At 38.7% G+C, this 14,082-nt stretch overlaps 1 protein-coding gene across 2 annotated transcripts in view; it reads right to left on the bottom strand.

Annotated features, from left to right (window-relative positions):
- The window catches only part of LOC107659179 (DNA helicase INO80-like), a 45,344-nt gene that overhangs the window by 11,665 nt on the left and 19,597 nt on the right, over nucleotides 1–14,082 (bottom strand). For both annotated transcript variants that reach the window (XM_016448025.1, XM_016448027.1), the window contains exons 27-29: nucleotides 12,770–12,995; nucleotides 6,593–6,720; nucleotides 8–79 (exon numbers count right to left, since the gene is read on the bottom strand). In XM_016448025.1, the coding sequence (XP_016303511.1) occupies nucleotides 8–79; nucleotides 6,593–6,720; nucleotides 12,770–12,995 (426 nt within the window). The remainder of the gene's footprint in view (nucleotides 1–7; nucleotides 80–6,592; nucleotides 6,721–12,769; nucleotides 12,996–14,082) is intronic.

Below are 14,082 nucleotides of genomic sequence, written 5' to 3'. Positions count from 1 at the left end.
CCACCATGTCCCGCCGCTCCGAAATCTTGGATGAACCATCCAGTCTCATGTAAGTATGCTTGCGGTACACCATGTACTCCTGCAGGACAGTTGAGAAACATTTCAAGTAAGAAAATGGAAAATCATGCAAGCAAACAAGTCAACGATATGAAACTGGTACGTCTATTTCACTTTAATCCTTTAAAAAAATCTGCAGGGCAGATTTGCAAGCTGCATATGTCCCCCTTAACACACCGCCACAGATCCTCATTAGCATTGCAGACTCTCCTCAGAGACTTTTCTCAGATGACCTCCCACTCTCCTACGCCACCCAGAGTGAAGTCTCAACTCCATCGGGCCTACCACTCCACTGGACGGCCTCCCAAAAGCACATCTGGACCGTATGAAGCGAGCATTAGCACTCTCTTTGACATGAAATGTCTTTGATTAGGACTTTGTTCCAGCCTGAAGTAACATTAGATCACAAATCCCAAGCTTCTCTGCAGCTGTAAGTAACAAACGAGACATTCTTAAACGGCATTACACCACTGAGAATATAAATCCAGGTTAGCAGAATGTCGAACATAACATGATTTAGCCTGAGACTTAGGAACAAAGCCCGGAATATGCTTGAATAGATCTCAAGTGGGAGTTGAGCTATTGAACACATAATAAAAATTTTTTTAAAAATTGACCAAAACACTCAAGGGATCTGCTTGGAGAGACACAATATCAAAGGAGACAAGACATGACAGTCTTCGGCTTCTGCACAAAGAGAATGCATCGATACAGGGGTTTTCAAACTGTGCTCCAGCGACATACAAGGGTTTCTAGGGAGTCCGCAAAAAATGTGTGTGTGTGTTGGGGGGGTTTTACTAAATGCATTTTCAGGGCTGTCAAAGTTGACATGTTACCTTAAGACAGAAATGTAATTTGTTTAATGCAATGTTTTTAAAACATTAAAAAATGTTTGGATTAAATTTTATTTAATTAAATGAAATATATAGCTTCCTTTATATTTTAGGACAGGGTTCCTAGTTTGAAAAATTTATTATACACATTACAAAAGTAGTCTGGCTATATCAGAGGTCACATTAACCGAAAATTTTCTGTCATTGACAGAATTTTTTTGGCAGTGACGGAAAAATCTGAAGGCCGTCCGTCACTGACAGATTACACTGAGGGTGATCTATTGTAATTTATAACTGTAATTCCCACCCCTGTCAAATTGGTGGCGAGTGCACTCCAGTGTGGCAGCAGAGCGCGGGATCATCAGCTCCAGAACAAAAATAAACTAACGAGTCTTCTACTTAGGGCTGTTCGATTCCTACATTTTTGGAATCGAGCCCGATTTCGATTCCTGGTTCTGGAATCGATAGGATTCGATTCCAAGAATCGATTCCTCACTGTTGTTTTCGATTCTTGTTTTTTAGACTGGAGGAACCTAATTTCGCAATGACTGCAGGATATAAAGGTCGTAGAAAGTAGCCTTCTCATAATATGAAGCTTTATTTGTAAAAAAATTACTATACATTTCTGTAGCTCTTATTGATTTTAAATTTTAATTTTATTTGCATTGCCCATGAAATTAGTCATAGCCCACAGCTCAGTAGTGGACATGCATTTATTGCATGAATAGACATGAAGTGTCTAAAAAACATTTGCACAGTTCAGTTGAGTGATGTTTACTTTAACCTTATGCTTTGCACAAAATTAACAAACTGTACACTGAAACAAAATAACCAGAATATTAACAACAACAGTGATATAAGAGCTCGTGGTTCATCTGTCAATCACTCTCAGTCACTGATCTGTGCCCTCTGCATTTTCTTTCAGAATTATCATTGGCTGATAGAAAGGTTTAAAAAAAATAGCATTTTATTTAAGATGGAAATAAGATCAAGACCCTTGATCACGTCATGATCTATTCTATCGCAGCACTCAAAATTGTACAACATATGCCAGTTCCACTGTTAAAATAACCTCTGAATCGTTTTGTTTTTTTTAACTAGTTCATTAAAACGATCTATCCGAGAGAACCTTTTCGTGGAAATGAATCAGACTTCTAATTACTATTAGCGAGCAAGAGGCGAAAGCTGCTTCTCAAACTCAGATGAGCTCAGTACCGAATCGTTTTCATTCAGTTTATTTTCGTGAATCACTGTTCAGCGACATTTGATGAGGCAGCACCAGAGATATGCAACCTTTGTAGGATGCAGCCTTCTGTTTGAGAGGCACCCATAGATAAGCTTTGTTGAACTGAAAACAGCTCTGAATGAGGAGTCGATTCCCCTTGATCATAGCCGTGGGAACATATTTTATCTGGGGGGTGCTGGGGGCGGGGCTTGATGTTGTAGGGCGGAGCCATGGTGGGGGATTTTTGACAAAATCCTAATATTAAATAGCCCAAACTCTTATAGATTAACATACACATGAAGACAGAGTTATAAGCGAACCAATATATATTTGTGCTTTTGTGATTTTAGTTCAAGAATTTTTTCTTTAATGTTTCGATTATTTAAGGGGATTTTACTAAATTTTAACATCTCTGATACGCAAAATTTTTGGTCAGTGCACTTTGGCGAATTCTCTCATCAGAAACAACAAAGTGCAGATGTATATGCGATGTAAATAAGAGATTAATTCATCATACACTGCAGACAACATCACTGATTATAACTTATAGCTTTTTTAGAGTGCTTACACTCACGCTGAATTCAGTGATATTCTTTGATAATGTAAATGTTTTTTGCTCGCTGTATAATTTGTTCGTTGTTTGAATAATCGTGGACATGCAGTGTTATAATTAAACTTAAAATGTCTTTTTAATGTCTATTAAACGTGATCAGGTTAAATACAAATTCAGTGTGACAGACACATTTTTAAAAGCCATCGGATTTCAGATAAATGAACAACAATAAATATGTCAGTTCAACAGTGGTCAGCAAAAGAGACCAACACCCTCCTTCTGCAAGAGATAACAAGCGATTATGGTCACATGTTGGTGACGTAGAAGGATCTGCTCCCTGCCAGTGGAACTGGAAATATGAGCTGGTTCTCATAGCCGTGGGAACATATTTTATCTGGGGGGTGCTGGGGGCGGGGCTTGATGTTGTAGGGCGGAGCCATGGTGGGGGATTTTTGACAAAATCCTAATATTAAATAGCCCAAACTCTTATAGATTAACATACACATGAAGACAGAGTTATAAGCGAACCAATATATATTTGTGCTTTTGTGATTTTAGTTCAAGAATTTTTTCTTTAATGTTTCGATTATTTAAGGGGATTTTACTAAATTTTAACATCTCTGATACGCAAAATTTTTGGTCAGTGCACTTTGGCGAATTCTCTCATCAGAAACAACAAAGTGCAGATGTATATGCGATGTGAATAAGAGATTAATTCATCATACACTGCAGACAACATCACTGATTATAACTTATAGCTTTTTTAGAGTGCTTACACTCACGCTGAATTCAGTGATATTCTTTGATAATGTAAATGTTTTTTGCTCGCTGTATAATTTGTTCGTTGTTTGAATAATCGTGGACATGCAGTGTTATAATTAAACTTAAAATGTCTTTTTAATGTCTATTAAACGTGATCAGGTTAAATACAAATTCAGTCTTATTAAAATATTTCATGTCATAATATGGTAGCCAACTTGCCTAAAACATTATGATGTGCGTAGTTAATAGATTACATTAGGCTACAGTGGTTTGAGCACGTTTGACCAGAGACTAGCGCAATTAAAGAGCTGTGCTTATGTGATGGACGGGGCGCCATCTTGAGAAGCGAGAAAGCTTTGGAAAATGGCTCATAAAAAGGACAAAGACGTGAATGGTTTTTACAAGTCGGAATGTAAAATTACGGTAATATCGCCTGAACATTTCACATGAAATTCAGGGGGAGATGTAGGGACGCGCGCCGCAAGGCGCCCAAGAAAAATACAACCGCAATAGGCTATATATTTCTGGTCAGTTTAATAAATAATTAATCACAAAACTATCACAAAAATTAAGTATCTTGGGGATGATCGAGGGGCAGAAGGAAAATCTCAGACCCGGCCCTGCGGCGGGGGGTGCTGCAGCACCCTCAGCACCCCTAGTTCCCACGGCCATGCCCTTGATGGGATTAATTCCAACCTTTGGAATCGACTCTCGATTCCCAATGCCTCGGAATCGGTTCTTTTTGGAATCGATTCCCAGCTCTACGCACAGGCAAGTACCCACTAGTAAGGCGAAGGAGATGATCAGTTCACGTGCTGCCGCTTCACTTGATCTGAGGTGTCTACAGTGATCTATCACACCACATTAAAGAATGCCAAAACGGTATTTATTGCTTGGATTTCCTAATAAAATGGACAGAATTTGAAACCTAAGACTTTGTTTCATATCATAAGTAACAACACACAAAGCTTAGCCTATTGCGATTTATTGGATGGGAGGCGCACTACAGTCATGGCCAAAAGTTTTGGCAGTGACATCAATTTTGTGTTTTGCAAGGTTTCCTGCTTCAGCTGTTGTGGTGATTGTGTAGAGTGATTTTAAATAATTGCTAAAAGCTTCATTGGCCAAAAAATTAACTTTTCACAAAAAAACAAATTTCACTGTTTTTTGATCCTGACACAAAATTACATTTAACATTAAGTTAACATTAATTGATTAATCATATCAGCAACACATGTGAAAGTGTGAATGAGTACTAGTCAGGTAAAATCATAATAATTAGATTGTAAGCGCAGAGTGATTGCTATAAAAGGTGGGAAGAAGCACTTCCAATCATTGTGTTCTTGTTAGCAATGGTTACCTCCAAAGAAACACGTGCAGCCGTCATCGCTTTGCATCATTGAAATTTTGGATCCGTGGCCAGGCAACTCCCCGGATCTCAATCCCATAGAGAACCTGTGGACAGTCCTCAAAAGGCGAGTGGACAAGCAGAAGCCCACAAATTGTGATCAACTCTGAGAACTAATAAGGCAAGAATGGATCGCCATCAGTCAGGATTTGGCCCAGAAGCTAATATCCAGCATGCCAGAGCGAATTGAAGAGGTTATGAAGAACAAGGGTCAACACTGTAAATATTTTTTTGCCAATAAAAGCCTTTAAAACTTATGATATGCTTATCATTGTTTTTCAGTATACCATAGAAACATGTGGAAAAATAATCTACAAATACTGAAGCAGCAAACTTTGCAAAACACAATATTTATGTCACTGCCAAAACTTTTGGCCATGACTGTATATGTACGGTTCATTCATCAACTGAAAACAGAAACGCTTGGGATTTAAGAATCGATATTGGTTAATAAAAATGAGAATCTATTAAAATAGAGAAATCTATTTTTTTTTTACCCAGCCCTAGCATATTTTGTTTTTAGTGGCCTCTGCTGTCACTGCGGGTGTGGTGTTGAACATGAAAAGAGATCTCTTCATAAATAAATAAATGCATAAGCCTATATGCTTGTCCTGTAGGTTCATTATTAAAAATGAAAATGTGAACAAAAATACAAGCAATTAAATGTGTTATTATAATTAAAATATGAAAATTAAAATGACGGGTAATAATAGATTATGAAGGAATTTTTACGACCCTGTCCGTCAAAATGACTGACAATGTTAAAGTCTAACTCAACCTCTGATTGTGACATATTTCTACTCAAAGAGCAGGAAATTGTGGATAATATATTATCCATCACAAACTGCAGGGGTTGAAAAATAAGAAAAATTTGTGATGCAAACTGAAAAGGAAAGTCATTTCAGAGGCGGGGTAAGTTATTACATTTTGATGAAAGAATGTAAAGCCAAACATTTTTTTTTCTTTTGAATTGCATGCATTGATGAATCGTTCACAATAAGACCAGGAATGTGTATCCAAAAAGAAAATAGGATTAATCAAGATTTTCATGTTGACAGAAAGTAAAAATATAAGGTGTAGATATACATGTCTATGCCAAAACTAATGGCCAATCAAAGGTTGATGCCATGTTTTTCCATGCTTAACTTTTTCTATAGACCAACTACTTCACAAATAAAGGAAGTCAAATCTATGTAATCAGACTTTAGAGAGACTGCCATGGAAAAGGCTTAAGCCAAAATGAATCGGAAGGAATTCCTATTGACTCTAAGGAGGTGTTTCTAGACTACGAGTGCTGTTGTGTAGGACTATAAGCAGCCTGTGTTGACAATGTTATTGGAGGCTTCTACTTTTAGCTCCATGTTTGGCTTGCGGCTGAACATGTGGCAAACAACTGTGTGCCTCTGGAAAAAGTGATTGTTTCCTCCAGTTCTCTTCTCTCAGCCTTTGTCCAGCTTTAACAATATGAAGCTATTTTACAGCAAACATTCCCTTCACAATGCTTGATCAAATTTAGCCATCTCTCCTTTTGTGGGATTAACACTCAAAGTACAACGAACATGTAAACAAAAACACGTACAGCGCGACCTCAGATATCTACAATTGCTTCAGTACAGACAGATTTCTGTGGACATGAAGGAAAGGTTGAAGGTTAAAGGAAAAAACACGTCACAATGACATGACGTAGTTACGTAATGTTCACAGGCCACAGAGCTGTCAGTCACCGACTGTGAGAAGTTCCTGGAAGCACTCACCTCTAAAAGGTCTATCATGCGGGTCATCTGAGAGTAGATGAGAACTCGGTGGCCCTGAGACTTCAGTCGAGTCAGCAGCAGGTCTAGGATGTGAAGCTTCCCGCTGTCTGTGATCAGAGACTCTTTGTCTGTAGAAAAAAGTGGAGAAAAACATTTCAAAACACTGAAAAATGGTAATGCTTCAACTCACAAGATCAAAACTGTATCCCACACTGTCGGAATGGAGCAGATTAGACAAATCAAAGCAATATAATGAATAAGCTTGTCGAGTGACAGCAATTTCCCCTCCATGCGCAAACGTTCTATAATCACTCCGCTCCAGCTCCGCTCCGGGTTTTCCATTTCCTGCTCCTCACTTGCCGATGACAGAAACGCCACTCTCAGCAGCAAAATTTGTTACAGATACGCTGTAAAGTTCTTTCAATATGTTTGTTTTATGATATCACAAACAATTGAGCACAAAAGTGAAACGTTCTCTTAAGTGGAAAAAAATATTACTTAAGAGAAAAATGGTATGCTTTATTGAAAGATCAAAATTAGGCAAAAATATACTGTACGTACTACACTCAGAATGACAGAGGTGTTTTTTTTTTTTTAGTGATGCATGACATTGGTACCATATCGGTTACAGATTACAGGAGTTTTTTTCTTCCTTTTTCTGTATTTTTACATTTAAACTAACATGAATATTAAAAAACAATAACTGACTGATACTGTTAAATGTCATTTTTAGCAACAAAAAAAAAGAAAAGAAAAAAATTATGAATTTCATGTGAATTTGGTAAGCTTTTTTTTTTTTTTTAGACAAAATAGTATTGAATTTGGCCATAACATGAGCCTATCAATATCTAGTATTTTAATGTTAGTGCATCTCTAGTAATTTTTTTGTTTGTTATCATCTAAATTATTTTCTGAGGTCATTTTTAGCCACAAAAAAAAAATAAAAAGATTTTAAATTTCCATACTGTGCATTATAATGTTGTGATGCCTAAATGCACTTTCATGTAGGTTTAAGTGTTTTTTTTTTTCTTTTTAAAAGACAAAATAGTACTGAATTTTGTCTTTGGCCATAACATGAGCTTATCAATCAATATCTAGCATTTTAATGTTGGTGCATCTCTAGTAGCTTTTTTTTGTTTGTTTTCATCTAACCCACATCCACATCATCCTTTAAATGCTAATCAAGTTGTATATTAAGTTTTTCAAAATTTAAGGTGGTCATCAAATGTACATCAGTTATGTAAGTCCTCAACACATTTGATTGATGTTCACAGACCAGAACATTTTGTGGCAATGGTCTGTCAGTGCTGTCACCCCAACGGTGCTTCCAAAAGAGGAAGCACGGGCTTCCCATTGTTGACTGGTGCAACCCTTGACCCTAGGGTCAGCTCATGGGGGGGAAGTTAAATGACCCTGCTAGTCATGGGCACTCAGAAAGTGATTATACGCACAAAATGAGCCGGCTGCCAGAGCAATCTAGAGATCCCAAGAGACAGTTTGAGGCCTGCTGGCCGAGCCTTAGACAGTACAAAAAGCATGTCAAACACATGGCCAGCATGACCATGTTACTGTTACCACATCATGACCATGCTAATGTGAACCATAGATGAACCCTGACTCAACACCCCTATGACCCGGAAAAGGGCATGTGTGTAACCTTTTCAATGAGTGGTGGAGAATGGCTCAGATGAACCTATACACTCAAGAATCTCATACTCACCATGTTGACGATCCACGAGATAATGACCACATGGATCTAATTTACTCCACCCGAGATGAACATTTTCTCTAAGGCAGGGGGTCTTAAACATCAGGCCTGTGGGCCATATTTGGCCTAAGAGGTATTTTCCAATGACCCCTCAAGTTTTAATAATCCAAAAGACTAACGAACGAGCCTGCATCCCCGTATACATCGAAACAGTTATATTCGGCTGCACTGAATATGTTTAAATTATTTTTAAATAATTTAAATAAGTTATTTAAAATATACAGAAAAATCAACAATTTACAAAATAGTTAATTTGTAAAATTTAAAGTTAATTTAATTGAATAAATCACTGATCAATTATACAGTAAAAATATAATACTATGAAATATTATTATAAATATTTGTTTATATATATTTCTATTTTATTGTTTTTTAAAATGTAATTTATTCCTGTTATGGCAAAGCAGAATGTTCAGCAGCCATTTGCTGCTTAATATTTTTGTGGAACCGTGATTTTTTTTAGGATACTTTGATGAGGAGAAAATTCAAAAGAACAGCATTTAATTTAAATAGAAATATTTTGTAACAAAGACTTTACTGTCACTTTTGATAAATCGAATATGTTCCTGCTGAATAAAATTATTAACTTCTTTAAAAAAATGTTCTGCCCCCAAACTTTTTAATGGTAGTGTACATACCTTAAATTGCTCTAGTTTTTTACAGTGGCTTGCAGATTCAATAAAGATCTACTAGAACTGATTATACACTATACAATGATTATATACTACGCTACATAATGATTATATACCATTTTCAGACCACTAAAGACTGCTTGAAGGACCACATTTTTCACCAAGAGATCGCCTGCTGAAATACAAGTAGAAGTTTAACAACCATATCCCACAGTGTTAACAGTAATGGTTTCTTTAGCAAAAAGCCGAGGTTTCAGGTTCGCTCTAATCTAATGGGTCTGGCGTCAGAGGGATGAGGCAAAGAGCTGCCAGATCCCACTTTATGAAGCCCCTGAAAGACTGTGGGATGAAGATGGTGGTCTAACGGGATGATGTGACCCGTTGGTACCCACAACTCAACGGCACTGGCACCACAGAGTCTCCTCTGGTGTTTCCATTCCCGTCTTATCAAATCCCCCCACACGTCCTATTTCACAAGTCTGACGAGTCTGCAATTAGTCAGACACATGCTACTTCATCTAAACCCAGCTCTTAGACATGCTTATCAAACACAACTAATCTCATACAAAAACATTTTCAGAGGAAACTAACAAGGGTGACTTCATCATTTAGATTTCACGATAACAGATTTAGGGGTGGATTATGTCGGAATTAAAGTTCATCGAGGACGGCTTCGTGTATTTTCAGGATACCTTCCGACTGCAAAACAGAGGGAGAACAAAGATACCAAGCGCTGTGCCATCAGACATCACTCTGGTTACTGCTATCAATTCAACCCACCTGCTGGTGGAAACCCCTCAAGAGTGCCCTTCCAGGAGCCTCGGCTCTAATCCAATCCCTCCTGTCCAGAATTCAGGTCTGACCTGAGGGTGAACCAATTTAAAAATCTGTCACAGAGCCCTGTAACATTACGGTTGAACCACTGATGTCACATGGACTATTTTAATGATGTCTTTACTACCTTTTTGATCAAAAATATCTTAATTTGTGTTCTGAAGATGAATTAAGGTCTTATGTGTTTGGAACGACATGAGGATGAGTAATTAATTACAGAATTTTCATTTTTGGATGAACTATCCCTTTAAACTTTGTAAAAAGTGCTAAATACAACATTCAAGACAAAAAGCCACAGACCAGCTGCTGATGAAATGGGTTCAGACAGTTAGGATATTCCATCTAAAGCCATCTTTTTGTAGGTAAAAATCATATGAAATGTGACACATTTGACACACACAATGTTTACAGAGTCTTGCATCAGTCCAGCGACCACAGATCTTGCTGGGACGAGAGGTAAAACGAGCAAATGAGGGAGACTGTCATTAAGCTGTCGTATATCGATTATACTCACCAGATCCCGCCTGGGATCTGAGCACTAACCCAAACACAAAAGCAAAGGGGTGAAAGATGTGACCACATTTTGAATTTCACACAAAAGGGAGAGGCAAGGCCGACTAAAACCAAGCAAAATGCTCCCTCTGTAGGCCAGAAGGAGACCTGCATCAGGGAAGAAAATCGTTTCACGAAAGGTCGACATCGTGACTTCTGCAGCCTCTGACCTGCAAAAACAAAATAAGCGGTGGCCTTGAGAACAAATTGCACAGTGGAGCTCATGGGAAATCAGGGTTCGAGCCTGTTCCTGGCCATATTCCCATAATGTGTCCTACTACTACCAAATAAATGTAGCTTCAGACAAAAAGAAAAAAACGTGAAAGTATAGTAATTTTAAAAGAATAATAAATAATTAGATTAAAATGTAACACTATTCTATTCCATGTTTGATATATTAGCGTGATTATACTCTTGTTTTTTATTTAAATAATATACATATATATTACTTCTTAATATACAAACCATGTGGATAATCTTTCCAAACACCTTGGTGAAGTCTGGCTGTTTTTCACAGTCAGAAAGGCGGGGCGAGGGAGCAGATCACAAACAATTATGCAGTCACTGTTGTTTGGGCCCCAAATCAAAAAGGCCAGGAATATTTCCGGCCATTTTGCTGGAGTGCAGAGATTCTTTGAAAGAACAGGAAGGGAAAGCAGAGTTTCCCACAGGCTGTCTGTGAGCTGAGCTCTGCAGCATTCTCACTCTCTCTCCCTCAAAACAACAGCTCAAAGCAGCAGTCGCATTACAACAATGTGCAGAGCTATTGTAAGAGAAAGCATGTCCTCCTGTGGCCTGCCCCCCAATTAGTGTGACACGAAAGGTACAGCAGTTAGTACACTAACACTTTCATGTGTGAAAACCACTTGATGGGTGGCCACACCAATGTTGACAGCCCAAAAAAATAAGCATCAAGTTAAATCTTGCTAAATGTGTGTGTGATACAGTAAACACAGTAAATGTTTTTGCACTATGAAGAGGGCAGAGATGAACATGTTCACATTTGTTTGATGGTTGTCTCAGATATAAATGTATGCATAACGCTATAACTAATATATAAATAAAAATATATAATCTTCTACTATTCCTATTCTTAATTAAATATATGAAATGATAATGTGATCATCCTGACTTTTATTTGGTTTTATTATACATCTCAAAAATATCTGTAATGATATAATTCATGCAATCAAGTGTTTTCAATCTTTAAGACATCACAGACACCCAAATATCATCATCTTCATGCGAGGGACTCAAATCCTAAAATTTAAAAGGCATTTATATAGTTTCTTGTAAACACCCAACGTACACTTCGGAAAACTAATATGCCTAAAGTATGTGTCTATTATGTTTCTTTCTACTCATTATAATACTATACTGTTATAGTACTGTATTTATTTATTCACTCATTTTTTTCTTATTTATTTTAATCTGATGTTTATTAATTTACTTTAAGCTTATTTTCAATTATTTATGATTGATATGATTGAAATGAGCCCGCCAGCATACTTCAATGACTCTTACCCAGTCTTGTGTCATTTCCTTCCCTGAGTACAGTATGACTCTGAGAAAATGGGAAAAGTGCGCTCTGAAACACCTTAAGCCTGTGAATGAACATTCACAGTGATATACACATTCAAAGCGCTTACCTAACGCTGTGCAGAAACAATGTCCAATAGTCCAACTTCCTTGCTTTGTTCCCCCTCCCAACTTCACAAGCGCTCCCAGACCTCTTTCTCTTCCCTAGTCTGCAATTACACTGGAACCCGCACACAAACACACGCCTGCGCGCAAATCACACAACAGGCTGATGCAAAAATCAATCTTATCTGCAAATGAAGTCTTAAGTATCGCCTGGCACTACTCCTATCGCACTGCCATGCTATACATGTGACGAATGGCTGTGCATTGGTGCCAAATCAGTGACCGTGACTGAGGTGCACCGGCCCTCAGACGTGGCCTCTTCCATGACCTCCAGCACTCTCCCATGGGTCTCCATCTCGTTTTTAGCCAGTTTTCTTTGATTGAAATGCACTTTGGCCCCAGAGCACAGCGGTGCCATGGGGTCCCTCAGGGCCTGAAGGCTTGCCATAAGGAGCTGAGACACAGTTCTCTGGTTTGTGTTTGGTCTAAAGGAGGGAGTTGTTGCTTCTGAGGGCATTATAAATTTCAATAAAATTTTGACTTCCTCTCGAGACATTCGAAACCTTTATGAACAAACCAATGAACGTAAGAAAGTCCTTTGTCTTAAATAAAAATGACTTTGCAAGGACAATAGCCGGATACAAACGTCTTGGAAAAATTAAGTACCTCTCAACCGCTTTTACACACGAGCAAACATAAACAAACACGCATGCACGCACGCTAACTCCCACCCAGGATTTCACCTACCTGGGATCCTTATGAATGACCAGCCGTGTCTTTGCTGCAAGGCCATGACGCCCCCTGGGCTCTGAGGGAGGAAGGCCCGAGACCGTTGAGTCCAGGCGCAAGCCAGCTCAGGGGATCCGTACAGGAAGCACTGCTTGGCAATGAGACTCCCTCCATCTCGTATTAACCTCCATTCATACTCGGCGCTGCGATCCGCACAGTAGCGTTCCATGGGAACTGAAGTCACCTAGGGAAAGAAGAAAATCCCTTAGTCAACACCTCCGAGGCTGTTTACACTATCAAAGTGTCTTTCCTCCAGATAATTGGCATCTATTTCCCTTAGTCTTTTTATCGTTAAGAAACACCAAACAAATTGGAGCTTGAGGGGGGGAGAACAATCATTTCCAGTTGTCGAACTTGCACACACACAGAGGCACGCACAACCCTGTCTTTCTGACATTTTGTCCGAACCCCGCCACTCTGGCAGGAAAGCATGGCAGAGGTCAGCCGTACTAACAGCGCTAACAGGCCTTTGAGTAACAGATGACCATTTCCTGTAGTGATTCACACCGCTTACAACCCCTTCCACTGGTCGTTTCTTTTCTCTCCCTCTCGCTTTATCCCTCTTTCAGCTTTATGGAGAATTTTAATGGCGTGCTGACAAGCGGATGATATTATCTTCCTTTCATTCTTATCTCTGATGAAAAACAGCTCAGCTTTGGCCAGGCTTCCAGTTTTGTAGCAAACAGCTGACCAATAGGAGCACGAACAAGCAGATGTGGCCATAAAAAGCCAACAGGGTCAAGAGTCCCTCGTGAATAAAGAGAAAAAAGGCGACTAATCTATCTTATCACTTTCCCACAGTGCCCATATGCCCCTGGTGCCTAGGGGCCGGTGCCAACGCGGTGCCAATTCTCACATCACTCCCATGAGGCCAGACACAATCCTGACTCTCTGGGCTGGGATAACACAGAGATAGCCTCACATTAGCCAAGTTAACAGCAGATGTTGGAGGAAAAAGAACAGTTTCTCATACATGACTGAACCATTAACGTTGCGGATATGATTCAGTACAACCACACTGGTCACGTATAAAAGATTAATATCTTGACTAGCTTAAGTAAGAAGTTTTCCTGGCTCACCGTCTTTTGTTGGATCTGAAACAACCTTCCTATCTACCAATCAGATTTTAAGATTAGGTTTAGTGTTACGGTTAGGCTTTAAGGGTTAGTTCACCCAAAAATGAAAATTAGGCCATAAATTACTCACCCTCAAGTCATCCTAGGTGTATATGACTTTCTTCTTTCAGACGAATCCAGTCAGAGTTATATAAA

The sequence above is a fragment of the Sinocyclocheilus anshuiensis genome, unplaced genomic scaffold (assembly GCF_001515605.1).
Source record: "Sinocyclocheilus anshuiensis isolate Anshui unplaced genomic scaffold, SAMN03320099.WGS_v1.1 scaffold423, whole genome shotgun sequence".
Taxonomy (NCBI): domain Eukaryota; kingdom Metazoa; phylum Chordata; class Actinopteri; order Cypriniformes; family Cyprinidae; genus Sinocyclocheilus; species Sinocyclocheilus anshuiensis.
Note: the sequence above shows the minus strand (reverse complement) of the source record. Positions and strands in the feature narration are given on the sequence as shown.